Source organism: Candoia aspera, chromosome 2 (assembly GCF_035149785.1).
Source record: "Candoia aspera isolate rCanAsp1 chromosome 2, rCanAsp1.hap2, whole genome shotgun sequence".
Classification (NCBI taxonomy): domain Eukaryota; kingdom Metazoa; phylum Chordata; class Lepidosauria; order Squamata; family Boidae; genus Candoia; species Candoia aspera.
This window is the reverse complement of record NC_086154.1, coordinates 13,052,109-13,079,357: the sequence shown is the minus strand read 5'-3', so window position 1 is coordinate 13,079,357 and position 27,249 is coordinate 13,052,109. Positions and strand designations below refer to the sequence as shown.

The 27,249-nt window shown below is 43.7% G+C and overlaps 1 protein-coding gene across 1 annotated transcript; it reads left to right on the top strand.

Moving 5' to 3' along the window:
* Nucleotides 1-26,596, top strand: LOC134488907 (von Willebrand factor A domain-containing protein 7-like). The gene is made up of 17 exons (XM_063291260.1): nt 1-333; nt 1,023-1,145; nt 3,713-3,892; nt 6,293-6,368; nt 7,472-7,563; nt 7,897-8,061; nt 8,818-9,027; nt 11,162-11,300; nt 13,443-13,579; nt 16,815-17,084; nt 18,796-19,014; nt 19,360-19,532; nt 20,249-20,363; nt 21,071-21,275; nt 21,892-21,973; nt 23,258-23,478; nt 26,466-26,596. The coding sequence occupies exons 1-17, from the start codon at nt 93-95 to the stop codon at nt 26,569-26,571; spliced, it is 2,754 nt and encodes a 917-aa protein (XP_063147330.1). The 5' UTR covers nt 1-92; the 3' UTR covers nt 26,572-26,596.
* The last annotated feature ends 653 nt before the right edge of the window (nt 26,597-27,249 follow it).

The window sequence follows — 27,249 nt, the reverse complement described above, 5'->3', positions numbered from 1 at the left end:
TACTCCAGAGCAAAGGAAAGCTAAGAGGCAGGACAAGACCCAGAGCTGACACACCCTCCCTCCTCCACCATCTGGCCGCTCTGTCACACACCATGCTGCTCTCCTTGCTTGTCTGTGCAGGGATTGTGAGCGGATTCCACCCCAACCATGAATCGGGGGGCATCTCTCCAAGTGACTATACGGATGCCGACATCACGGAAATGGGGGCGCTGCGGGCCTTAGCCTGGTACATGGAGAGGAACCCCCTGCCTGGAAGACCTACCATGGCTCCTGGGGTGCTAGAAAACATGATGCCGTTGAATGCAACGGGGCTGTTCAAGGCCTATTTCCAAGGTAAGCTGGCCCTGGGATCCCAAACAGGAGGGTTAGTCTTGCTGCAAAGCTCAGTGTCCTGGCACTCGGTTCTAGACCCTGGATCTCCTTGTCACACCTAGAACTAAACAGCATGATTCTTCCCAAGGCTGACCTTTCACCAACACAATCCTTTCCAGAAAGCAAATTCTGATTATCAATGCCTCATCCCACCTCCAGCCCATGAGAGACTGATCATCTTGGGGAATCTTGGGGTATGTTGATCAATCTGTAGAGAATCTAGATGGCTCTTCTAGCCTCTTTCTAGCCTTTTCTTCCATACTAACAAATGTTCCCAGTCTGGTGCTCCTTGGGTGAGCTGGGCTCCAAATCCCTTATTTCCCAGCCATCTTGGGAGGAAATGGGATTTCAGGAGACCTCTTTTAATGTCATCTCCTTCAGCCCTAGACCATTTTCAAAGCGTGGATATTGTATATGCCAGGTAGACTGAAAGGTCAAGAAGAATACTACTGCTGTAACTTGCTGGGGAAGGTGACGACTGGGGAAGGCCATGGCAAACCACCCCGCTTTAGTCTGCCAAGCAAACATCACGAAAGCGGCGTCCCCCCAAAGGGCCAGACATGACTCGGTGCTTGCACAGGGGACCTTTCACCTTTCAACTACTACTGATGAGAACAATAATTCTAACCCATCTACTTTTTCATGCACAGCTGATGTCTCTCCCAGTCGATTTCTAAGTGCCCTTCAGGAAATTGTCAATGAAAATAATAAAGTGGAAACCAGGCACTCTCAAGACAGCAGCTACTTCTTCTACTGTGAACACATTAGCAAAAGTAAGGTGGGGTTTATGATTGTTGCTGCTTAGAAGGGGAGTATGTTCAATGCTTGGGGGGCATCAGGAACGGGAGGAAACTCAGTTATGAATGGAAATGGGTGAGAAATCTGGTCAGTGGTCAAGATTCCAATAGAGGCAGCCATTCTAGCCTGTTCCAGCAAAAAATCTCAACCAAACTACGTGGCCCTAACTCCAACTTATTGGCCTAGGGGAAAGAGAGATTGCAATCAGTGGATTAAAGGAAAATGAAATATGGTAATTATGCTAACCTGCCATGTTTCCAGTAGGCTTGAACATGGTTGGTTGAACATGGATGGTTAATTAGTAGCTATAGTCTTGCCCAACTCCATTACTCATTCACTCATTCATGTTTTAATGCTTATCAGTTATACAAAGGGTGGGTGAAACGCTATGTGGCCTTATTATTGTGTACCTGTTGTTGGCCTCCAGGTTCTGTTAAAAGAAAGAGCTTTGGATAAGTAATGAGCATCAACAGGAGATGCGTGCAGAGGGCAATTTTGCTTTACATAGAGCAGGAACTTTTGATTTCATGAGCATTTGGCCCTGTTGCTTTTATGTATTTGTTTTTAAAAATAAGAGCATTTCAGATCATTGGAATAGTACACTGTTTTAATGTTGTTATTTTATGATTTTATTGTACACTGCCCAGAAGCACGTTTTGTAAAATGGGCAACTAGATAGATAGATAGATAGATAGATAGATAGATAGATAGATAGACAGACAGACAGACAGACAGACAGACAGACAGATAAAAGTTTCAAGACAATGTTATAATAACACAACACTAACACCAGTGAAAACAAATTAACAAGCTTCAGAGACCAAAGTCGAAGGCATCTAAAAGCCTTCACAAGCCAAATGGAAAAATGTTTTGAAGTCCTACCCAAGCGAAAACCAGCATTCTGAGGATTCTATGATTCTGACTTGTACCCTGAGTTTGATCGATGCCTGACAGGTACCAGCATTATGGGCTGGTACGCAAAAAGCTTCCTTTGGTCTATACTGGCCAAGATCCTTTTAGTTGGAAATGAATCTTGGACCTTCTCTATGTCCTTAAGCCTGATTTCTGTTCAAACGTGGGAAACAGTTTTAAGGTAGCTGGCCCTTCCACGGAGCAGGTTCCTGTGAGAGGGAATGCTGGCTAGACTTGATCCATCATTAGCTCTTCTCATGTTCAAGATATTCCAGGGAGGGCATGATTTCAAGTTTAGATTACTATCTGGCCTGTCCTAATGTCACTACATAAGCATTCAGGGAAGAGAGAATTTTAAGGATACTGACAAATTGTATGTGCCCAGGGGACAGCAACCAAGATGACAAGGATTCTGGTTGGAGACAATGAGTGTGTTTAACCTGGAGAGGAGAAGATAACGAAGAGGTATATGAGCCATCTTCAAGTATCCAAAGGGCTGTCATGCAGAAGATGAGGCAGAAGTGTTCACAGTCATTCCAAAAGATAGGACAAGAAAGAGTGGATTGAAATTACAAGGAAGTAGGTTTTGGTTGGTTATGAGAAAAAAATTCCTAGCAGTAAAAACTGTTCACGTTTCTAGAGATATCAGAGTCTTGATGTAACTTGAGAGAGAGAGGTTAAAGCAGGGTTTCTCAACCATGGAACCCCAGGGTGCCGTGAGAGGTCGCAAGGGGTTCCCTGGGAGATCACGGTTTATTTAAAAAATTATTTCAAATTCGGGCAACTTACATTAAAGAGGTAAGTTTCATTCTTTATTTTTAATTTAAGGACACTGTTAATGCATCTATACAGGCCTACACATGAAAGGAATAGAATAAGTAACTTCTGGCTTATATTTAAGGCTGAATGTGCAGGGGTTCCCCGAGGCCTAAAAAATATTTCAAGGGTTCCTCCAGGGTCAAAATGTTGAGAAAGTCTGGGTTAAAGTATAATTGTACTTGTAACTGCTGTGAAGAATATTGAAACCACTTCTTCATATCTTTCTTTATAGCTTTCTCTTATTTTCTACTTCCTTCTACTTTTTTTCTTATTGCCCTTTTAGCTTTTTCATTCATTCATTCATTCATTCATTCATTTCCTTTTCCTTTCCTCTGTTCTATTTTAGCTTGTATTAGTTCTTATTATTGCTGTTAATGAGAGCCAGTTTGGGGTAGTGGTGAAGGCATCAGGCTAGAAACCAAGAGATCATGAGTTCTAGTCCCGCGTTAGGCGCAAAGCCAGCTAGGTGACCTTGGGCCAGTCACTCTCTCTCAGCCCTAGGAAGCAGCCGGCAATGACAAACCACTTCTGATAACTCTTGCCAAGAAAACTGCAGGGACTTGTCCAGGCAGTTTCTGAGAATCAGACACGATTGAATGGATTAAAAAAATATTGCTGTTAAAAATGAAAATTATATACCAAAAAATAAAAAAGGAGGTAGCAGACTCTCCTCTACCAGAAGCAAGATAGCCATCTTTTGGGGATGCCATAGTAACTGATTCTTGTTCTGAAGAGTGTGTAGGAGTAGATGGTTAAGCTCATTCTAACCTTACATTCAGCTATTCAGAAGTTCCACGCTATCTGTTCCCAGGTATTAAACAGCTTCAAGTTCTGAGTAACTCTATGCTTTCCAGCCTGAGAGGTGAGGTGAATTCCACTGCTCTGGAAGCAGCTCGTTGCAGTGCTGGGAAAGCCCTCCATATCCTCCAGAAATTCTACAGCAACACCAACTGGGTGGAAATGCAAAATCTCAACCCTTACGAACACTTGTGTAAGTCACTATGAATGTGGAAACCAAGAACTGGATACCGCCCAGGGTTGTCCATTGGGGGAGGGAGCCAAAAAAGTGAAGATGCTGGCCCCAGTCAAGTGGTCATGGCTACCATCTTGATGTTTTTTACACACAAACGCACACACTGCAGATAACCCTGGTATTGCCTTGTTTTTGATGGAGTTTCCTCAAATTTCCTGGAAGAAAAGCACTCCCTTTGTAATCATGACTGTATAGAGCTGTGTTTCTCAACCTTGGCAGCTTTAAGACTTGTGGACTTCAACTCCCAGAATTCCCCAGCCAGCCACTGAATTCTGGGAGTTGAAGTCCACATGTCTTAAAGTTGCCAAGGTTGAGAAACACTGGTATAGAAGGTAAAAAAATTAAATCACATTTCATATTAAGCTGCATGGTAAGAACAGGTAAGAACGTGTGCCAAACAGAGTTTTTTAAAAAATCATAATTGTTTGGATTACCATGCAGTGTCTTCTGACTTTGAGCCAATGCATGTATTTTGGATTCCCAACCTGCCACTCTGCTGATGTCTTGGAGTCCAATTCACATTTTCATGGTCAGCTGTGGAGAGCAACAGCTGGTCTGAGGAGATGGAAGACACCACTTTGAAATAAATACATACAACCAATTTTCTACGTCTGCACAAAGTCCCCCCCACCCTCCCCACCAAACTGCGGGAAGCTCTGATTCTATTTTAATTTATTTTTTATTGAAACGTGTAGCCCATCTTTCCACTTTTATTATTAGGTCAGCTTCTGGTTGAAGTACCAGCGAGATGTTCCTGGGTGTTGATGTCTCCATACATATCTTGTTAATGCCAGGCGGGCTTTCTTGGCCACCTAACTTGTCTGTGTGTACACACGTGTTCTTCCATGTGTGTTTGCATATATGCATATGTTTCCGTACGCACACACAAGGACACTCACATGCAAGCCTGGGGACGCAAACCACCCCCTAGAAGAAGGCATGGCAAACAGCGTCTAAATTGTTGCTGAGAAAACTACAGCAATATCTCTGCAAAGGCACAGGGAGCTGAGCTCAGCTTGAAAGAGACTTTCAGTTGGGTATAAGTGGGCATGCTGTGTGTGTGTCTGTCCATTAAAACAGGGAGTCACTGACATGCTGCACAGCAACTCACTGGACTCCTGCATCAGTTTTATTTCACAGAATGCCTCAGGGGCCAAGTGAAATTAGAAAGCCAATCTAGTATAAGGGTTAAGGTGCTAGGCTGGAAACCAGGAGGGTTAGGGTTAGGGTTAGGGAAGAGCAGACATTTTTTTAGGAAAGAGCAACCATTTTTATTGAACATTGACCCTGCTACAAGGACCGATGGGGCCCTAAAAGTGGCCACCAGCGTCGTATCAAGAAAAAACATGAGGCATGGCAAACTTAAATAAGAAAAAAAGAGAAGATGCAGAAGGGTCAAGTCCGTCGCCGCCATGGCCAGAGACGTCTCCATCGACTGGATGGGAGCCGAGTCCATTTTGCGTCCATAATGGATGTAAGTCTGGTGATGACGCGGTTAGGGTTAGGGTTAGGGTTAAGGTTAGGGTTAGTTAGGGTTCTTCATCCTCCCTTAGGCACAGAAGCCAGTTGGGTGACTTTGGGTCAATCCTTCTCTCTCAGCCCAACCCACTCACAGAGTTGCCGTGCTGGGGAAAATAGGAGGGAGAGTGATGGATGTCTTCTTAGGTTATACGAAATAAAGGGGGGATATAAATCTGTAGGGGAAAGGGGGAGCAGCCTTGAAGGACAGGAGGAAGAGCCTCTACCAAGGCAATGGTCAGATAAGAGGGGCTTGAGCCCTGGCCAAGGAAGTAACTTGAGAAAACGTCTCAGACAAGCCCCTCCTTTGTTCACGTAAAGATAAAGGGAGGGAGTGGGAAGCACATTCCCACTTTCAAGATTCAGTTACCAGAGCTTTACAGTAAAAGTAGTATCGACCCACATAGCACTGATTTCCTAGCCTGATCTACCTTGGAGGGCTGACCAAATCTAATAACAACATGTTTCTGCAGCTGTATCTTACACTTGAAAGGATTTGTGTGTTTGTGTGTGTGTGTGTGTGTGTACCTGCGTGCATGCCCTTCTGAGCATCACCAGTTCTCCTTCTGTGAAACAGATGTCTTGTGTTTTGTGACTTGCTTTGGAGGCTCCAACTTCCCTTCTGCCTTATTCTTATTCTTGGCCCAATTCATTTTAGCCTCACCAGTTTGCCTTCTAATAATTGTATGTTTTATGGCCAGCCGCACCACCGCCGCTGTTTGGTGAGAACCCTGACAAGATACCATTAAAATTGCAAAAGTGGGATTGGAGGAATTTCGGTCTTAAGAGGAAATCACCTACATCTAAACAGAATCTTTCTCCCTTTTATGTTCCCTCCAGTAAACTCAAGGAGTCCTGTCTTTCCCACTGCACCTCTTTCTAAGAAAACATGTCGTGACTGTGAAAGAAAACCAAGGTAAATCCACAAATGGGCTCATCTGAAAAAACACGAAGGCTTATTTTGAGTCTAATGGGTTGTAAAAGTTGATCTTCATCTGCATATAAATCAAGTACAGGTAATCCTCGTTAGCAACCACTATTGGGACCGGCAATTCAGTTGAACTGCAAATGGTCACTAAATGAGGCAGTCGCTAAATGAGGACTGCCTGTAGTACATATTAACCTGCTCAGCTGGGGAACAACACTTGCTTGGTTTTGAAAATGCTAAACAGAATCAGAGCTGATTAATGCTTATAGATTTGTAACTGTGATGATATACTACAAGTTTTTTTTTCTTTGTTATATTTCTTCACTTTTTTGTAATAGCACATTTTTATGTTTTTTTCCTTGATAGTGTACGTATCTTAATATTATTATTACTGTGTTTTGTTCAAAGAGAGAACTGTGTACAGGTAGTCTTCGCTGAACGACCGCTCATTCAGTGTCCTTTCAAAGTTACGACAGTGCCGAATGGGGGGGACTTACGGTGTGTCCTCGTAGTTGCAGCTGTTGCAGCATCCCTGTGATCACATGATTGTGATTCGGGTGCTTGGCAACCAGCTTGCAATTATGAAGTCGCAGCATCCTGCAGTCACATGATCACCATCTGCAACCTTCCCTGCCAGCTTCCAACAAGCAAAGTCAATGGGGAAGCCAGCGGGAGGCCACAAATGGCGATCACTTGACCGTGAGATGCTGCAACTGTGCAAGATTCTCGTAACAATGGCAAATAGGGCTGCTGCAACTGCCGTCATAAGTCGGCATGGTCGCATGATGTCACACTTTACAACCGCATTGCTTAGTGACGGAATTGCTGGCCCCAATTATTATCTTTAAGTGAGGACTAGCTGTATACACTTCTGTGAAGCAACTCTTTGGAAAGATTCGGCGCAGAATTTTTTTTTCAGTTGACTTTTTTCAGTTCAGCTCAAAAGTTGCCTACAAGCTCCTATACTGCACACCTCACATTAATGGTTTCTGTTATCTTCAGCAGCATTTGAAATGCAGTTCAGGATAGATTTCTGATTTAAGTCAAATTTAAATCCATGAATCCCACATACCAATGTCTCTGTCTTACAGTGGCCAGTTATTATGTGATAGAAACCTACTGGTGAACGATGTGCTTACAAGTGGATACAAGATATCGCGTTCCTGCAGAATGAAGCGACAAGGTAAAGACCACCTCTGTTTGCTAGGTCTCCTCACCAGTTCCTTTTCTGTGCTCCAAACAGACGGAGGGGAACGGATTTCTATGCTTAGCTGGCCCTTTGGCCAAGCCAATAATGCCCACAGTACAAATTGACAGTGATGGCGTTTCTAATTATTTTGAACTAAACTTCTAAGAGCAATCCTAACAACATGGTGGGGATGCTTCACACCGACCTAAAGGTCCGTCTGGTCACATGGTGTCCATAGGTGAAAATAAAATGCAGTGCTGTAGATCTGACTTTGATAACCCAAGGGGTTTGTGCCTTTTCCTTCTCTTTTCGGCATTATTGCTGCAGGCAAATGTGGACACGGTGGGAACACTGATGTGACGCAATATTTCTCTCCCACTGGTGGCATCAACAAGGAGACGTCTAACCCCAAGTTCTCTCCACACTATCTCCTGCATCAAAAAGCAGCAGAATTAGCCATAGAAGCCACAAAGAGTTTTTTTGTTGGAGATGGTAAGGCTGGGTCCTAGATCCTGTGGGGACCCCAGTTTTGATGACTTGCTAGAAAATTTCTCTAATCGTTGCATGGACGTTGCTCTATTGATCTGTCCAACTTAAAAAGGCTAGGGCATACAGGTAGTCCTTGCTTAACAACCATTCATTTAGGGATGGTTCAGACTTGCAACAGTGCTAAGAAAACAGGCTTGCAACCGGTCCTCACACCTACGGCCATTGTGGCGTCCCCCACAGTCATGTGATCACATTTTAGGCACATGGCAACCACATTTATGACCATCGCAGCATCCCATGTTCATGTGATCACCATTTTTGACCTTCCTGGCCAGTTTCTGGCAAGCAAAATCAATGGGGAACTGCGTGATTCACTTCAGGACCATGTGGTTCGCTTTATGCCCATGGTGATCCGCTTAAGGACCACCACAAAAAGGTTGTAAAATCGGGTTGGATTTGCTTAATGACCACTTTGCTTAGCAACCGAAATGCCAGTCTCAGTTGTGGTTGTTAAGTGAGGACTACCTGTACTTCCTCAACCTGGTGCCCTTTAGACAGCACTTCTCTGAATTTTCAACCAATGGGGAATTTTAGTAATATATGTCTAATGCATCTACAGGGCTCGAAAAGTGGACATGAATGCAGCTACGGCTTTTCCTTTGCAAATCAAATCAATATAAACCATTGCCATTCACAGCAGTTTGAAACAAGATATGCAGTAGTACAGACATAACCTGGCCTTGCTCTTTTTTTGTTCAGGTTTCGGCCTCTTGAATAAAGTGGGAGATGGTACTTTTAGGAAGTTTTTCAACCTGGATGGTTACTCCCTGGCCTTAGTGATAGACACAACTGGCAGCATGAAATCGGATATTGACCAAGTCAAAATCAACACCATCAGACTTCTCCGAAATTATTCTGGCTCTCCTGATGCACCTTTTAATTACGTTCTTGTGCCCTTCAATGATCCAGGTAAGGAGACAGCAGAAGATGTGATTCCTTCTCCCTCTCCCTGTTTGGGCTGGAATTGCCCTTCTTCTTTTGCTCCATATTTTCAGAGAATCCAAGCAATGTTATGGCCAGCTAGGAGGGATTATGTGACTTAACGATGGCCTGTGAGGGAATGCAGCCTTTATTTTTTTAATAAGAACAGGTGCAGTGATCTCTCTGTTGGGGTGGCCAAGCTGAAGTGACAGATCCTCCTTCCGTGGAAAGTGAACAAAGGGCTTGTGAAGCTCTCAAGGTTTGTCATTGTCCTGGTTAATGCAGAGGAAGGAGAAAAATGAGGAAAATAACCAGGCAGACGATAGAAACTTAAATCCTCCCTTTAAATGGGGAAGTTAAAAGTTGTTCTTTTTGAGGGCATTTGCTCACTAAGAGAAAGATGGCCCAGCAGATCTTTGTGTTCATGTTAAGTTCATGTGTTTTATAAATCAATTCTACTCTTCTACTCTTAGTTAAGTCCATGAGTTTTATAAATCAATTCTATCTAGTACGAATGAACGGAAATTGACTTCAAGCTATTTTGGAATACTGGGTCTAGTCCACAATCTAAAAACGACATGGACGTGGACACGTGGACACAAGTTCAAAGAAGGGCCGCTAAGATGGTGGAGGGACTGGAAACCATGTCTTCTGAGGAACAGTTAAAGGAGCTGAGTGCGTCTGGCCTGCTGAAGAGAAGATTGAAGGGAGATAAGATACTGGTCTTTTTTTTTAATGAGAATTTTATTAAGTTTGAAACAAAGATAAAAACTACGAAAAAGCAAAAAAAACTATAAAAAGAAAAGAAACAAAGAGATAAAATCTAACCGAAACTAATAAAGAAAGAGAAAGAGAACAGAAGTGCAGAAAAAAGAAAAGAAAAAGAACAGGACAGGACAGGAATAGACAAAGGAATAACGCACAACTTCTTTTACCATAGATACAGCTTACATTAAACTCTCAAAGTTGCAACATCTATTTTTTCTATTGCTTTGATTTAGAGAAAAGACATTGACTAATTTTGTGGTGAATTGGAAGCCTCTTTTTTACTTTTTGCGTGAAACAGAAAAGAAGGAAATTATGATATACAGATTTGATGATTAATAACATTAGTTGACAAATTAGTATTAAAGAGGACTTAATTGCTCCATTCTATGGTTGTAATCTGAAATTTTCATCTGCGGCTCCTCTTAGTATTTCAAAGAGGTCGAGACCCCCACTGTTCAATGTGGGCTGACAAATTAGTTTATCTCTTTAAATGGAAGCTTTCCCCCCTGACCTGTGCTTCTATCATTGTATCTTGTTCAGAGAGACATTTTGAAATGTCCCTTAATTACTCAGCTCCTGCCTTCTGTGTTGGGGTGTGCGTTAGATACTTATATGTAGGCTGTGCTATTGTTTCTATTTTGTACAAATGTTATTTTGTGATGTTGTATTGCTGTAGAACAGCATTTCTCAACCTTGGCAGCTTGAAGACGTGCTGGCTGGGGAATTCTGGGAGGTGGCTGGCTGGGGAATTCTGGGAGGTGAAGTCCGCACGTCTTCAAGCTGCCAAGGTTGAGAAACACTGCTGTAGAAAGTCCCACCCTAACATGGAACAGTTATTAACCGAGGTCTTCAGACCGAGGCTGGATAGCCATCTGTCCACAATGCTTTAGCAAGTGCTGCACCAACTGGGGGGTCAGACTAGATGACCTCTCAGATACCTGCCAACCCTATGATTCTATGAATTCAGTGCTATTGACCCTCACTGTACAGAAAGCAATTACAGAGCCAGAAGTCAAAGGAGCTTTTAATTAAACCTGTAAGGAATAAATTGTACATCTGAACTGATACTGTGGTAAGCTCTTGGCCATTAGACTGGCCAGTGCTGAATAAAACTAAATAACCTGAATCAGGCCATGTGGAAATAGGTGCCAGTCTCCTTATTCCAGGAACAGGTAAGGATATTCATCCTTAATTACTAAAAAGGAAGGTATTGTAAAAATCTGTTCAGAGCCCTGGGAAAGGTAAAAACAGAATTAACAAAATAAAAAACAAAGGCTCTGTCTGAAACTGTGGCCCTTGGCGAGTCTTCTTCATATTCTCATGGCTCAATACCCACCTAGATCTATCTTTGCAGATGTTGGTCCCATTGTTAAGACCCGCAGTGTGGACGACCTGGAATCCGCAATCGCTAACCTGACTGCTGCTGGTGGTGGTGATTGCCCGGAAATGGCGATGACTGGTGTAAAACTGGCTTTGCTAGAGAGCTTGCCAAGGTGAGAACTGGCCAGGATGATGGTTCTGCTCTCTCTTTCTGCCCATACCTCCCAACAGTGTGTCCCTCTTCCAATGACCTTTACTCCATCGCATAGCTTCAGCCCCATTGTCAGGATTTTGGCTTCTGCCTAAAAAGCAGAGTAGCTCCTTTTCCAAGCACAATCCTCGCAGAATCTCTTTAGCCAAAATTGATTAAGAAGAAAGGGGTAGGGTTGCGAGAATTTCAGCAGCTGGACTATTTCTGACTTAGAACCAGTTTATCCCTCAATATATTAGAGCAAAGATGTTCTTCATTTCTTTCTAATGGGTTTCCTGGGAATTGGCAAGGAGGCTATCCATCATCTCTCTCTCTCTCTATCATCTATCTCTCTCTCTCTCTATCTACAGGTAGTCCTTGCTTAGTGACCACTTGTTCAGCAACTGTTCGAAGTTACAATGGTGCTGAAAAAGACAGTCAGTCCTCATCATAGCCGTCGCAGCATCCCCACAGTCACATGATCACGATTTGGGTGCTTGGCAGCCGACATGCATTTACAAAGGTCACAGCATCCTGAGGTCACATGATCGCCATTTGCAACCTTCACAGCTGACTTCCGACAAGCAAAGTCCATAGGGAAGCCAGCAGGAGGTCACAAGTTACGGTCATGCGACATCACACTTGATGACCTTGGGCGATTTGCTTAACAACCTCAGTCAGAACTGACATTATAAGTCAGCGCGGTCACGTGACGTTTCACTTAATGACTGCGCTAATTAGCAACACAGTTACCAGTCCCAATTGCAGTCGGTAAGTGAGGACTATCTCTATCTACCTACCTATCTTCTAATTTAGAGAGCTGCCCAACTCTCTTATGGACTGTGGGTGGTGTACAACATTAAAAACAGTAGAAACCAAAATAACGAGGAAAGAACATTCGACTAACATATAAAATCCTAAAAGAGCCTTACCACCCACCCTAACCCAAGGCCTGAGGAAAAAGCCAGGCTTTCAAAGTCTTTTACAAATACTCAGGGTGGGGGCCCTAGGGATCTCTGGGGAGATGATGTTTCAGAAGACAGGTGCCATGATAGAAAAGGCCAGCTTCCTGGGTCCCGTCAGCGGACGTTGTTTAATTGGCAGGGTATAGATGAGTGTTTGTCAACCTTGGCAACTTTAAGATGGGTGGACTTCAACTCCCTGAATTCCCCAGCCGGCTGGCTGGGGAATTCTGGGAGTTGAAGTCCACCCATCTTAAAGTTGCCAAGGTTGACAAACACTCATCTAGAACATGCAGACTGCCAGATTGTACAGGACAGGGAAAAATACTGTTGACCCTCAGATAGCCAGGCCCTATGCCATGAAGGTCTTTATCGGTGGTAACCACACCTGGAAGCTATCTGGCATCCAGCGCAGCTCACGCAGCAGCACGGTTACATGGGCATCCCACACAGCCGCCTTCTGCACCAGCTGCAGCTTCCAGGTAATCCTCAAAGGCAGTCCCATGTAGAGCACATTGCAGTAACCCACACCCGAGTTTTGGGGTGTGAATAATGATCTGGAGGGCCCAGGCAATTTACAAAACCGTCTCCTGAACAATTCTCAGCCTGTGAACCGACAATCCCATCCGTAAGCCATTGTTTTCTGAAATCATTTGTCTCGGGGTTTTTTCTCCTCCTTCTGCCTCTTTGAACGTGGAATGTCTCTGCAGATTTAATGAGCAGAGCAAGTTCTCCGTCACAGATGCTGACAAGGGGGTTAACTGAGTACAACCAGCCTCAATGTTGTATCTGAGCGATAGCATTTAATCGCTTCATCTCGCTGATCCTAGGAGGGAACACGCAGTCTTTATGGCCTGAAAGCATCAGTGACCTTATCCCCACTCAAATGTATCAGATCCCACGTAAGAGCCTTCTAAATTGTCAGCCATTCTCACTCCAAATTCTATAGTATGCCACCCAACTTTCCTCAACCTGCTTGCTCTTCAGGTAGGATTTCCATTCCCCAAATACTTAGCAGTCACTGGTTCGAAAATTCTGAAAGTTAAAGTCCACAACTCTGAAGGGGAACAATATCTTGCCAATCCCACCCCTAAGCTACTTTCCTCCCAGCACAGTGTACCGACTTCCTGAGCTTTCTTCTAAATCCTTTTGTGTCCCTCCAGATCCAAGATCTTTGTCTTCACTGATGCTGCAGCCAAAGACAGACATCTGAAGGATGAAGTGAAAATTCTGATTGATTCTTCTCAGTCTGTAGTGAGCTACATCCTCACAGGCGTTTGTACCAGGAGGAGACCCAGAAGTAGGTCAATCTCAACAAAGGAAATATTCTGATGTTTTCTCAGGCAGAAAGCATAGTGGCTGGAAAAAAAATCTGCCCTTTAATAAGCCGTGTAAATAATCTCACGAAAGTCACTAGCCTGCATCTTGGTTTTTTACCAGCTTCCTCAAAGGAAAGTACATGACATTTCAGTACAAGTGCCTGAAGTGCAGAAGTGCTCTCCTCAGACTTTAGCAGGCTAATATGGGAAGGGAGGGAGGGAGAAGGGAGGAGAAGAGGGGAGGGGAGGGAATACTTTCTATGACACATCGGCTGGTAGAGGAGGAATATCGTTGCAGGAATGACTTCTGTGAAGGTCCATCTTTCTTCCCAAGACCCCTTGACTTTCATGCAGAGAATTCCAGATCCTGGCCTGCAGGGAATCCCCTCACCTACCCCAGCAACTAAGTTGCTCCATACAAAGGGCTGCCCTGCTCGAAGCACAGTGAGGCTGCTGCCTGAGACAGCCCAGCCCAAGAGGCAGGGAGTGGTGGCCAAGAGGGAACGGGAGAGCTGGGTCTATCACGAGGCCTGCTCTAGATGCTGCAATCCAGTGCTTCTCAACCTTGGGAACTTGAAGATGTGTGGACTTCAACTCCCAGAATTCCTCAGCCAGCTTGGCTGAGGAATTCTGGGAGTTGAAGTCCACACATCTTCAAGTTCCCAAGGTTGAGAAGCACTGCTGAAATCCTGACCCCAGAGGTGATGCACTAGTATCACTAGTTTAGAAGCAGCGTGCAAGTGCAATCAGCTTCTGCATGTGAAATCTGGGAAGGAGGCTCCTCTAGATTTTTGCTTCAGGCAACGAGGTATCTTAAGCCAGCCCTGTTGGTGTCCGTTTCCTGTTGCTCCAGCGATGCCTTAAGCATGGATGTTGTGCAGCCGTGCCCATGTTTTCCCTCCAACCGGTTGCACCGTCTGAGGGAATCATGGGGCAGAGCTTTCTGCATTCTTGAGATATCATAGAAGGGAACCAAGTTTCTGCACTGCCTCAACTTGAAAATCAGGCACGGCAGCCAAGTTTTCTGGGCTTGATTTAAACATGACACCGGGCTGGCTTATGTTCGCGAGCATTTTCCAAGCAGACAGCCAGTTTCGTATTTACCTTTGGATTTAACTGAAAGCAAATACAGCCGCTTGATCTTATAACCATTGACGGATGATGAAACCTGCAGCCGTTGGCAGCTAAGAAAAGCAAAACCTCTAAAGAAAGTGGGCAGAGGGTGGGTGTTTTGGGGCTGTTGGCATTCCAACATCATGGACCAGGTGCCAACTTTAAAAAGCTGTTTTCTCTGCCTGCCGGAGAGCAAAACAACAGCATGTCCTAAAAAGGTGCCTGCCTTTCCTCCATGGGTTAGTAAATATTTACAGTAAAAATGTTGAGAAGGTTTATCTTTAAAAAGAAAAGGCCATCTAGTTAATCAATTTCATTGAAACATTTTTATTCCACTCTTCTCCTAAAAGCATCCAAAGCAGCTACAGGTAGTCCTCACTTAATGACCACAACTGGGACCAGAATTTCAGCTGCTAAGCAAAGCAGTCATTAAGTGAATCTGACCCGACTTTACAACCTTTTTTGTGGTAGTCATTAAACAAATCACTGTGGGCATTAAGCAAGCCACATGGTCTTTAAGCGAATCACGTGGTTCCCCCATTGATTTTGCTTGCCAAAAGCTGGCCGGGAAGGTCGAAAATGGCGACCTCATGACCACAGGACACTGCGATGGTCATAAATGCAAACTGGTTGCCAAGTGCCCAAATCGTGCTCACGTGACCGCAGGGACGCTGCGATGATCTTAAGTGTGAGGACCAGTCGTAAGTCGGTTTTTCCAGCCCCATTGTAAGTCCAAACTGTCACTAAATGAATGGTTGTTAAGCGAGGACTATCTGTAATTGAATGGAAGAGAAAATGACCAATAAGGATCATCCACCCTTATCCCCTCTCTTCTCTTAGGCTGTCCCAGGAAGGAAGCTCAGCAGAACAGAAGGAAAAATATGATCCCACAACATCTAGCCAGGGCAATGGGGTTAGGAGAAGCCTTCAGAGATGCAGGCATGAGGAAAATCAAGCACAAGGCAAGAAATCAGTTCAAAGCCCAGGAAATCAGTCAGAAGATTGAGAAAGAAAATAACCAGTAATAGAGATTTAAGGGATGCCAACTCCATGTCCAACTCCGGCCTGTTCACAAGATGAGTGCTTTCTACTGAAAGTTATAGGCTTCCATCCCAGCCCAGCCAAAAGGCATAGATTTATGTATATACCGAGTTTGTAAAGCCACCCAACTTTGCTTCAACAATTCAGAGTGAAACAAGCATGCAGTCAAGGGAAAAAAACAATGAATATCCAGAAAAGAGTAAAGCCAATGCTTTCTATGACACAGCGACATTACCACAAGGGGCCCACCACCCAACTGAGCTCAAAGCCTGCAGGGAAGAGCCACATTTTAAGGGCCCTTTTAAAGGAGGCCAGAGTAGAGGCAATATGAATATTACTATCCTTCTACATATCCCCAGCTTGCAGGGGGGGGGGCAAAAGACTCCCCAGGAGAGGTCGGAAAAACCTTGATGGTGGCTGCACCCATGTGACTGAAGCACCCCATCACACATAAAAAAGGGATAGACCTCCATTTGCACCATCAAGGCCACCATCTTGGTTGTTTTCATCCCCACCCCATTGCAAATGCATTTTCAGGGAGGAAAACGTTCAGCAATCAGGGCTCTGCCGCAGGAATGGGTGGGGTGGGTCAGATTGTGGGGATCTAGACCTGCTTCCCCCACTATTGAGCTGGTCTCTCTCCCTCCTATAGGCAGCCAAAAACTAGGCCAGCAGGAATTGTCTATTTCCATTTCCCATTTCAAGCTTCTAATGCTTCTTTTTCAAGTTACCTGAATTTCTTCCAGGGTGGTGGATGACAAGATCTAACAGATTTTATACACCTTGAAGTTGCTGTGGGTGGGGTTAGAATAAGGGGGAAATATACCTCCAAGCCCAGGACAGTTAAGGATGAGTCAAGTCCATCTCCCGCATGGGCTGGGAACAAGAGGAAAGCATAGTTGAGAGAGGATAACGCCAGGGCATGCCTGTGCCACTCTTCAGTGTTGGTGGTGAAAGGCCCCGAGCCATGCAAACTCACTCTGCTGCAACAATCAGAATCAACAGAAACCCTGTACTTTTGAGGCTGCTTTCAAAGGAAATTTCTGCAATTCTCCTCCACAGGTCCAGCTGAGAGAGAGTCTAAAACATACACGAACATCTATGAAGAAGTGGCAGCTTATTCTGGTGGCTTGTATTTGCCTACCACGAAGCGTCTGATTTCACAGGTCCTGGGCCTAATGGAGATGTTCCTGAAAGCTGCTTCAGTTAAATTGGTTGATAGCCGAGTGTATGCTTCACAATTCTCCATCCCTGTAGATGACACGCTTAAAGACTTGACCATCTCTGTCAAAGCATTATCTCCGTTCAGCATGAATGTGCTCCAACCTTCAGGTACAAGGCAGTGTGACGCAGGGCGTTTCCTCACTAGCCATTGGTGGTATCTTCTAGAGGCATCCAACCATCGCTGTGCCAGAATAACAGGAAATGAGGATAGGCTTTACTTTACATCCCTTCAGTGAAACCTGGGTAACGCTTTGAAGTTCTTGTAAATCATTAGCAGGGAATTGGACATATAGAACAATACAACAGGCTTGGCTGCAAATGGATAATGGGAGGAGGATCCTTTCTTAAATTCCTACCTCCTCTGTGATGGAGTTTTTAAAGGTTAGTAAAAGAACTCCAAGCAGCTAACAGCAATCTTGCCGAGTAGAAGTGTGAACCAAAAGAGTTCCAGTCAGTGTTGGATGGGGCGGGGCGGGGCGGGGGGGGAGGTCCAGTGCTAGGCCCCTGCTTTGTGGGATGCTGCAAGCCTTGACTTTCTCCCCACTTTTATGAAATCACTAAGTGAGGTCATCCATTGGCACAGGATAAAATATCAGTATGTGGATAATATACATCAGGGGTGAAATATTCTCAATATGCTGTTGATGCCCAGCTTTATATCTCCAACCTGGACTATCCAAGTAATGTTGTGGAGGTTCTGTCTTGGTGCTTGGAGGCTGAGGTGATTTGGATGGGGCAGAATAGGGTTCTGAGCAAAACTAAGGGGCTTTTTGTTCTACGACCCCCCGGTTGCACTGCCATACTGGTGTGCAATTTGGGGGTCCTTGTCAACTCGCATTGTGCACTAATTGTGCCCTTTCCTGGACTGGGAGGCTCTGCTCGTGGTCACTCATGCCTTCGTCACCTCCTGATTGGACTACTGCAATGCACTCTAGATGGGGCTGCCCTTGAAGACTATTTGGAAGCTTCAGCTGATCTAGAAAGCAGCAGCATGCACACTTGGTATGCCCATGTGATTCTGCTGCTGCCTGAAGAGCAGGCTTCCAGGTGCAACTGAAGGGGCTCATTGTCTTCTTTAAGACAATGCGGCCAGGTTACTTGCAGGACTGACCATCCCCAATGGTTTCTGACCATCCACCAGATCTGGCACAGAGGACATATTCCAGGTCCTTTCTGTGAAGCACTGTTACCTGCTAGGGCCTAGGAAACATGTATGCTACTTTTTTTAAAATTATTTTATTTTATATTTATGTTTATCTATTAAGGCTAATTATATATTTATATATTGTATTTATGTTTTATGCTCGTTGTTTTAATTGACTATTTTATTGTAAACCACCCAGAGTCCATCCAGTGGGAGGAGATGGGCGGGGACAAATTTAAATAAATAAATAAATAAATAAAAGAGAACTTGCACATTATGCTTAATTGCATTCAGAAAATAAATTCAGTCTTCACACTGTAGTTAGATGAAGAAAAATAGAGATAGCTTACTTTTATTCAGTAGATTGGAATACAGGTAGGTTCCCAGTAGAAAGCACTTCATCATCACTGGATGATGAAAAAGGGGAGGACTGCATTCCTGCAGCATCTCCTGCTTGCATGTCTGCCAGAAGGGTAATGGGGATTGTTAATCCCCAAGCCCAAGAAGGAGGAGGAAGTGGAAATCAGGTGACCCATGTGACATCCCACAAGCACAATAGAGATGTGTTTGCTAGAGAGACCCCCTTATGCTTATGAGGCAATGCTGAGTTGACCCCTGTTAATTCCAACACTCTACACCTGCTCTTGTGTCTACCTATGTGTCATCTCCTGGCAGGTTCTCCATTGGGATCTCTGAACATGTTGATCAACACAAACAAACACAAGATTGTGATGATGTCTCCTATCCCTGAGCGAGGTTTATGGACCGTGACTATGTTTCCCATAAACAATTATGAAATACTGGTTGAAGGCAAAAGCTTGCTTGACTTTTCTTACCAGATTATGGAGAAGCAGAATGGCTACGTGGTTCCAATCCAAGGACGACCAGTGAAAGGTACTTTTTTTCCTGGGTGTGACACACCATTCTGAGAATGGAACCATATATTACTACCTTAGGGTTACTCTTTCCCCCAGCACTATCCAGTGTACAAATACTTCTAAGCCTGATTGCATATACTTACACATCATAAAGTTGCACTGTGTTGTTCATGAAACCTCACCTGAGATGAATGAATGGTCCCTGACTATATGTAATATCCAGAAAACCTTCTGTTCTTCAGAAGCTTAGAAGGGAACTATAAATGAGAAGGAAATTTTAGGACCTGAGTAGGTTTGGAGAAACCTTAGAGAAGGGAGGGAGGGAGTTGTTTCTTGTCTGACTCTTCTGCATCCCCTTCAGGGTTAACCTACACCATCTCCCTGAAGCTGATGGCAGATACTGCAGGCATCAAAGTCCTGCACCTGGTACCTATATCTGAACAGGGAACTCCTCTAGAATCTATACATGTGAACCAAACCTTCGATGCTCTTGGCAATCCCTTGGTTGTTGTACCTGCTTCCTTCCATCTCCCAGTACGTATCCTTTTCTGGTAGTTATTTGCTAAAGCATAGCTCATTTTTTACTTACATTATCCTATCAAGAACCCTGTGAAGTAAGGCTGAGAAAGTAGGGACTGGTCCAAAGTTGCCTAGTGATCCACTTGATTGAGCAGGGACTTGAACCTGAGGATGCCTGATCCCAATCCAACAATCTAGCCACTGCATCTGATTATCTCCTTGCTACTATTCAGAAATGATGGGAGAGATACACCTTAATATAACCAAATGGTTATCAGTAGCCAATCAGGAAATGCTTCATTTTAGAAGCACTAAAGGATGCTCCGAATTGAGCTGTTTGAAATTCAAAGCTCATGACAGGTCATGGGGGAGGCAAAAAAGTCAAGATGGTGGCCACAACCACACAATCAAAGCCACGCCCCTTTATTTACATGCCTCGCATGTAAAAAAGGGCAAGGTTTTGATCACATGGTTGTGCCGCCATCTTGACTTTTTTGACACACTCCCCTCCCTGCGGACATTCCTGCAGGAGGAAACTGAGATCAGAAGCTAGGCTTGAACTGAAAGTAGGTGTCCTACCGCTAGGCTACCCAGAGGACTATTGGAAATTCCCCAGAGGAGGATCAGATTCTCTGTAAGTCTTCCAATATGCTTCCCCATTTGTTTCATAAATATGCACAGGAACAGTGTGGAAGATTTTTAATAGTAATTTCTCCATCTTTTCCTTCCAGAGAACCTTACTGAAAGTGGAGGGCCTTTCTCCAGGCAATTTCCCCTTTCAACGAATCAGTCGTGATTCCATCAGCACGGAGTCTTTGCAGATTGAGCCTCTGCCAGAACAAAATGGTAAGTCCCTAGCAGGATGGAATATACTATCAGCAATAACACGGGATTGGCAGTTTTGATTTTGGTTCACTTTCTAGCTTTTTCCTGTAGTCCAGGTCTCCCCATGTCAAAAAAGCCTTCTTGTGAATTTTCACGGGTATTTCCTCTCAAAGCTGCCAGTCTTAATGCTTTTTGCCATATGATTTTCCAATCAATTTCTGTTATTTAATGAGAGTACACTAGTACTCATGGTTGTGCTTCTCGCCTGGACCACTTCAAAGGGCTAACGCCAGCGTAGGCTTTTCGGCTGTTCCTCATGCCTCTAGAGATGTGTTTCCCTCCCATCCCTGAGATGAAAAAAGGGTATGTCACTTTCCCTTACCACATCTCTGCAGTCAGACCAGGTAAGATGCTGCTTGCACAGAAAGCTAAGTGGCAAAGAGGCACTTCCCTGCCAACAAAGGACTTTTCATACAAGTCATTCTGTTTACTAACCTTGGTCATTAGGGTATTTTTAACAGGACGGTCATTTACCAGATGGACCACTGTTCATCAGAAACGCTGTGTGTGTAAACAAATTGGATGGTGCTGGGGCCCAATAATTGAAACTGAAGGAAGTCTTATTTATATGGGAGAGTTTTTCCTATGGTATCTCACAGAAAATTGATATTGCAAGACACAATGACAATAGTTACCTATATTGTGAGCACATTGCCAATTTTTCCCAGACACACTGGCACCTGGTGAGAGCTTAGAAGTATCCGTCCTGGTGATAAACTCTGGAGCAGCTACAACGTTCGTTTTTAAAGTTTGGGATGATCTGAATTTCTTAAAGAGCTATGCACCAACAAGTGGTTTCCTGAACACAGGCAAAAATATTACTCTGACAGCAACCTTTGTCGCACCTGTTGTGAGCGGCAGCTTTGCCTCCAGGTAGGATAACACCTGGGGAAATCAAGTGTTTGCAAAGAGGGCAGTTTGTAAAGGAGAGAAAATCAGAGAGAGAATTTGTGGCTTACCTGGAGATTTGTGATCCCTTTAGTGAATGAAAAATGCCTAGCAGAAATGCTTTCTGGGGAAAGAGGGAGATGTATTGTTTAGCTAGAGAAGAAGGAACATATAATTAATTTAACGAGGAGAGCCAGTTTATTTTTATTTTATTTTTTTAATATTTCAAATTTCTGTCACCGCCCATCTCCCCCAAAGTTTGGTGTAGCGGTGAAGGCATCAGGCTAGAAACCGGGAGACCGGGAGTTCTAGTCCTGCCGTAGGCACAAAGCCAGCAGGGTGACCTTGGGCTAGTCACTCTCTCTCAGCCCTGGGAAGGAGACAATGGCAAACCACCTCTGAAAATTGTTGCCAAGAAAACTCCAAGGACTTGTTCAGGCAGTCCCCAGGGGTCAAGGCACAAACCCAAACATTAATAGAATGGCTAATGCAATGCTTCTGAAAAGCTTTTTGGGACATGGTAATGCAGCAGAGTGCTGCAGAGTTGCAGAAGGGAGAGAACAGATAATTTGTTCTTAATGATCCACCAACGTTTTTTCAGCATTGCAACATTCACTGCTAAAAGCGGTTCTACTCAGAACTACCTGAAACTTCCCATCAACGTCATTCCTGAAGCAGCTTTGGTGAGTCTGAAATCCACAGCGATCACTCCTTAGTTAATCTTCCTAGTTAATTCTGTTCTTCTCCTACTTAAGCCCCCCTATTACCAAGGATTTGCAACCTGATTTTGGCAGCCTTGGATAAACAAAGAGATTGTCTTCTGCTAGGTTTGATGCTCGCCCACAGCAACACTGGACAGTGGCAGAAAGTGGCCCACCAGCATGGAGACCTTCCTGCGCTTTTATTTATCTATGTTTTGAGTTGCTCATTACACACAAACAACCAGCAGTTGTCACTCTTTCACCAAAGTAACATAAACGCAACACGCTGCAAACTCAAAGCATTCTCTATAAAAAAAACAGGCATGAGAGCTTCTTTTTTTCAAATGAGTCCAGAGAGACAGAACTAGAGTTGAGGAAGATCTAAGGATAGTCCATATCTAGTCCAGGGTTCTAGGTAATACAACAGCATATAGAGCAGGGTTTCTCAACCTTGGCAATTTTAAGGGAGGGGAGGGGTCAATATGGTGGGCACAACCATGCAACTGAAGCCCCGCCCCTTCTAAACATGCACCTAAAAATGGGGATGGGTCTTCAGTTGCTTGATCATCCTGCCTTCTTGACTTTTGGACACCCTTCAAAGATGCCCTTGGTTGGCACTGCTGTGGAGGGAAGGTGCTTGTGCACGCTTATAAGCAATGATTAGGTAATACATTTTTAACATCATAACAGATTTATTTCAAGACATCAATGATTCAGAGAGGCAATGCCTAGCAACTAGCCAACTATGTATATCCTTCCAGGAGGAGAATCAAAAAGCAAGGGTTCCATCCACGCTTGCACGTCTGGGCACAAAGACAGAAGGACGTACCCTAAGATTAGACATTTCCCCATTACTGGATACAGCATCTTCAGAGCATCGCCCAGCCCATTGTCATTACTGCTCCTTTGGTGTGATGGTTAGATAATTCTAAAAACATGTTGTTATAGGGAAGTGAGCAAAATGCAGGCAGAGTGATAAACCATAAGGGAACCCAGAATAAATCCTTAACTCACTGTCCTTTGTGGCCAGCAGAATGGAAGATGCTGAAGGGACACTTTTCCAACAATGCCAGTTTCTAGGATTCCCAGGGAGTTGGCTGAGAATTCTGGGAATTTCAGTCCTGTTATATCCAGGGGCTGCCAGATTGGGAAAAGGGTGATCTACATGTCCTTGCATTTTCATTTTAAATTCATGTACTGATGTTGATTATGTCTATTCCTGGTTAATTGTTTTTATTACTAACCAACACATCTGCTATCCAACAGGAGATAGATGAGATCCCACCTGAGCACAAACTCAAAGAATTTTACATGCCTTGTAAAGGCAAAATCCAGGAGGAGCCAGACTGTAGTCACCATACTTGGCACATGTCATTTGTTGCAACGGATGCTAACAGTGCTGTCACCGTCCGAATCAATGCAAATCCTTCTGGTCTCTCTTGCACTCCAGAAAGAGGTGATAACAAGAATGTAATATGTGACTTTAGGTATGTATACATCCACTGTTCTGAAAAAAAAAAACCGGCCATAGAGCCTTTTCCCATTTGCATCTACAATCGCACAGCCGCGTCCCATGCTTTTGCACGCAAGAGCCTAAAACGGCCCTTAGTTGTGCCACTGAAACTGCAGAGCCTCCACAGGTATAAAATCTAACATGCTTTGCCAACCATTCTGTTGTGGCCAGAGCTTTTGACCACTTCGATCCTCCCTTCTAGCCCTCAAGTAAACGTCTGCTCCACCATCACTCATTCTTTTCCCCCTGCCAAAAGAGAGGAGCAGGGCTATGGGGCCACCACTCAATTCAGCAGGTTTGAGGGGCCACCAGCTTCGGAAAGGTCCACTTTCTCTTGCTTCATTGGGTTCTCAGGAAAGTGTGAGTTTAACCCTCTTTCAAAACTCTGCACTTCTGCAAGTCTGGCCAGCAAATTTGAGAAGGGGTGGCATTTTGAAAGAGCATTAAACCCACGCTCCTCAAATTGAAAGCTTGGCAGCTTGTACAGCTACTGTCTTTCTTCCAGGGAGCACCTCACCTAGCCTTCTTCTCACTAACTCTGGTGTTTGGGAGAAGTAAGATTCCCAGAACCTCATTACTCTCTAGCAATAATTACAGGTAGTTCTCAACTTATGACCATTCATTTAACAACCGTTTGAAGTTACGCCGCTGCTGAAAAAAGTGATGTGCTACCAGTCCTCGCACTTACGACCATCACCATGCCCCCACAGTCACGTGATCAAAATTCGGGTGCTTGGAAACTGGCATGTATTTATGATAGTTGCAGCCTGCCGGAGTCATGTGATCACCATTTGCGACCTTCCCAGGGGGGTTCCAACAAGCAAAGTCAATAGGGGAAGCTGGATTCGCTTAACAACCACATGATTCGCTTAACAACCGTGGCAAAAAAGGTCATAAAATCGGGCGCAACTCACTTAATGACACATCACTTAGCGATGGCAGTTCCAGTCCCAATTGTGGTTGTAAGTGAAGGACAACCTGTAGGGAAAAATCATGCAGAGAAAATTAAAATGATTGCAACCCACTCTGAAAACAAAGGCTGTTTCATATAATCAGTCGTTTATGGCAGTTTGCATGCTGGTTGTGTGCTTGTTCCTGAAAAGTGGAATATCAGGTATTTGTGGAAATCAGCAGGCCTCAAACCATCCTGAGACAGACTAAGGGTGCCCTCTTGAGTTTACAAAGCTTCCAGCAAAAGTGGAAAACAAAGTTGCAAAGAGACGGTTGTCTCTACTAATTTTCTCCCCAACTATGGAATACCGTTTCCCCAGGGAGAAAAAAGTCCAAAATTAATTTTAGAGCAATGCTTTTATTAGTTTGAAACCACAATTACAAAAACAGAGATTTTAGCCAGATCTTCATTAGGTAAGAAGTAGCATTTGCAACGGGTGCCAGAGCAGAAGTGTGCAGTTATTAATACTAGCTAATTTAGGTTTAAAATTAGCTAATATATAGGACAGAGCATACATTAAGTGTGTTTTAATTTTATTTTTTCCTGTTTTGAAACTCCAGGAAGATTTTTTTTTTAATTTTTTTAAATTTACGACAAAGTGAGTTTAATTTTCTGTGCAATGCAAAAATCAAAGAAGTGCAATTACTTTATTTTTTGATTTTAATCAATAATAACAAACAAAAAATAATGTCGATTATATAATAAAAATCCTTCATACATTATAGGGATTAAAGTAAACTGAACATAACAGGAGGAAAAAATAAATAAGGAAAAAGAAAAAAAAGAACCATATAATATCAATATAAGATTAATTCAGTCCTTAAACTTATTATTAAATCTACACTATTTAGAAAAAATATTGCTCCATCTTCTCATTTTTAGAATATAAAGATATTTCCAAAAAATAATAACAATCACATATATTGAATCCATTCCTTAACATCAGGAGAATAATTTTCTTTCCATCTATGTAAAATTACTAATTACTGAGATTACACATCTGCATCTTATTAAACCAATTCCTTACTTTAAAAAAAATTAGGATATTCTAAATTCCCCCAACCACAGTTTTTACCAAACTGTAATTTTTAATGTAAAGGGGAAAAAATATTAAATACATTAGTACCAAAAAATTGTATTGATACAATTTAAATATTACAGGTAGTCCTCACTTAGCAACCATTCATTTAGTGACAGTTCAGACTTAAGACCGTGCTGAAAAAACTACTTACGACCAATCCTCACACTTACTACTGTTGCAGTGTCCCCACAGTTCCATGATCACAATTTGGGCACTTGGCAACCAGTTGGCATTTATGACTGTCACAGCATCCTGCGGTCATGTGATCATCATTTTCTACCTTTTTTCTACCTTTCCAGCTGGCTTCTGGCAAGCAAAATCAATGGGGAACCGCATGATTTGCTTAATGACCATGTGGTTTGCTTAACACCCATGGTGATTCACAACGACCGCTGCAAAAAGGTCAGAAAATCAGGTCAGATTTGCTTAATGGCCACTTCGCTTAGCAACCAAAATTCTAGGCCCAGTTGTGGTTGTTAAGCGAGGACTACCTGTATATTTAAATTAAATGTGAACAAAATTGAATGAGATTTCATTTTTGTCATGCCCCTACCAGTTACTTTCAAGGCATCCTGTTCAAACCCCAGGTTCAGCCCTCACCCTAAAAGGAACTGCACAAAACTAAACTATATTCTTCTTCCTTTTCTTTCTTCATTGATCAAGCTAAAATGATATGTTTTTATTTCAAGGCAAATGCGCAACCAAGCCCTGCCGCATGAGAAAATAAGTACCGTGCATTGATGAAGCTTATTAACAGTGGGGTCCCCTTGTGAATTGGTCACTCCCACTAAATCTTTCACTGCTTCCAGAATCCCTCCATTCTGGCCCCCTTGGGTTTTCTCCCAGTTCAGCTTGTACCCATCCAAACTCTTCCTCCCCCACTCCGTCCCGTTGTTTATCCGCTTCATCCTTTTGCTCTCCTCTGTAGGTCAGACTGCTGCACTCCTTACGCAGAAGTGTTGATCAGTGATGAGAATGGAAACTCCAGCACTTTCACAGTGGACTACAGGAACTCACGTCCTGCTCCGGCCTAGTGAGTTAAGCACCGGAAGCTGCCAACCCATTCATTAAAGCAGGGTTCCTCAACCTTGGCAACTCTAAGCTGTGCGGACTTCAACTCCCAGAATTCCCCAGCCAGCTTTGGGAGTTGAAGTCCGCACAGCTTAGAGTTGCCAAGGTTGAGGAACCCTGCATTAAAGCATTTCACCATCCTCTTCATTCAAAATGCCCCCATGAGGACCCTTCCCTAGATCAGTAAAAATGTGACTGTAAGAAGATTGCCCAGACGGAATATCCCAATCATAACCCAATGAATAACCCAATGAAGTTGCCACCTCGATTCATGGGAAGCTCAGTAAGGAATTACAACTTACTAGCAACAAAGAAGTGGTAGAATCATAATATGGAAAAAGTGGTTGAAAACAAAGAGGTTAAGGGCATATGGGACCTCCAAATGCAACTGCTGAACATTTAGCCCATAATAAGCCAGACCTGACTGTAGTTACGAAGTATGGATAATTTACACTGCAGAGGCTGGAGATGGAAGGGTCAGTAAGAAAGAACTAGAAAAAAATAGGGAAACATAAGAACCTTCAAATAGTGACTGAGCAAATGTGGAAAAAGAAAATCGCAGTGACGCCAATGGCGCTTGGGGCCCTAGGGGCCGTACCAAAAGATCTGGAAAAGCACTTGGACGCTGTAGGAATGGATAG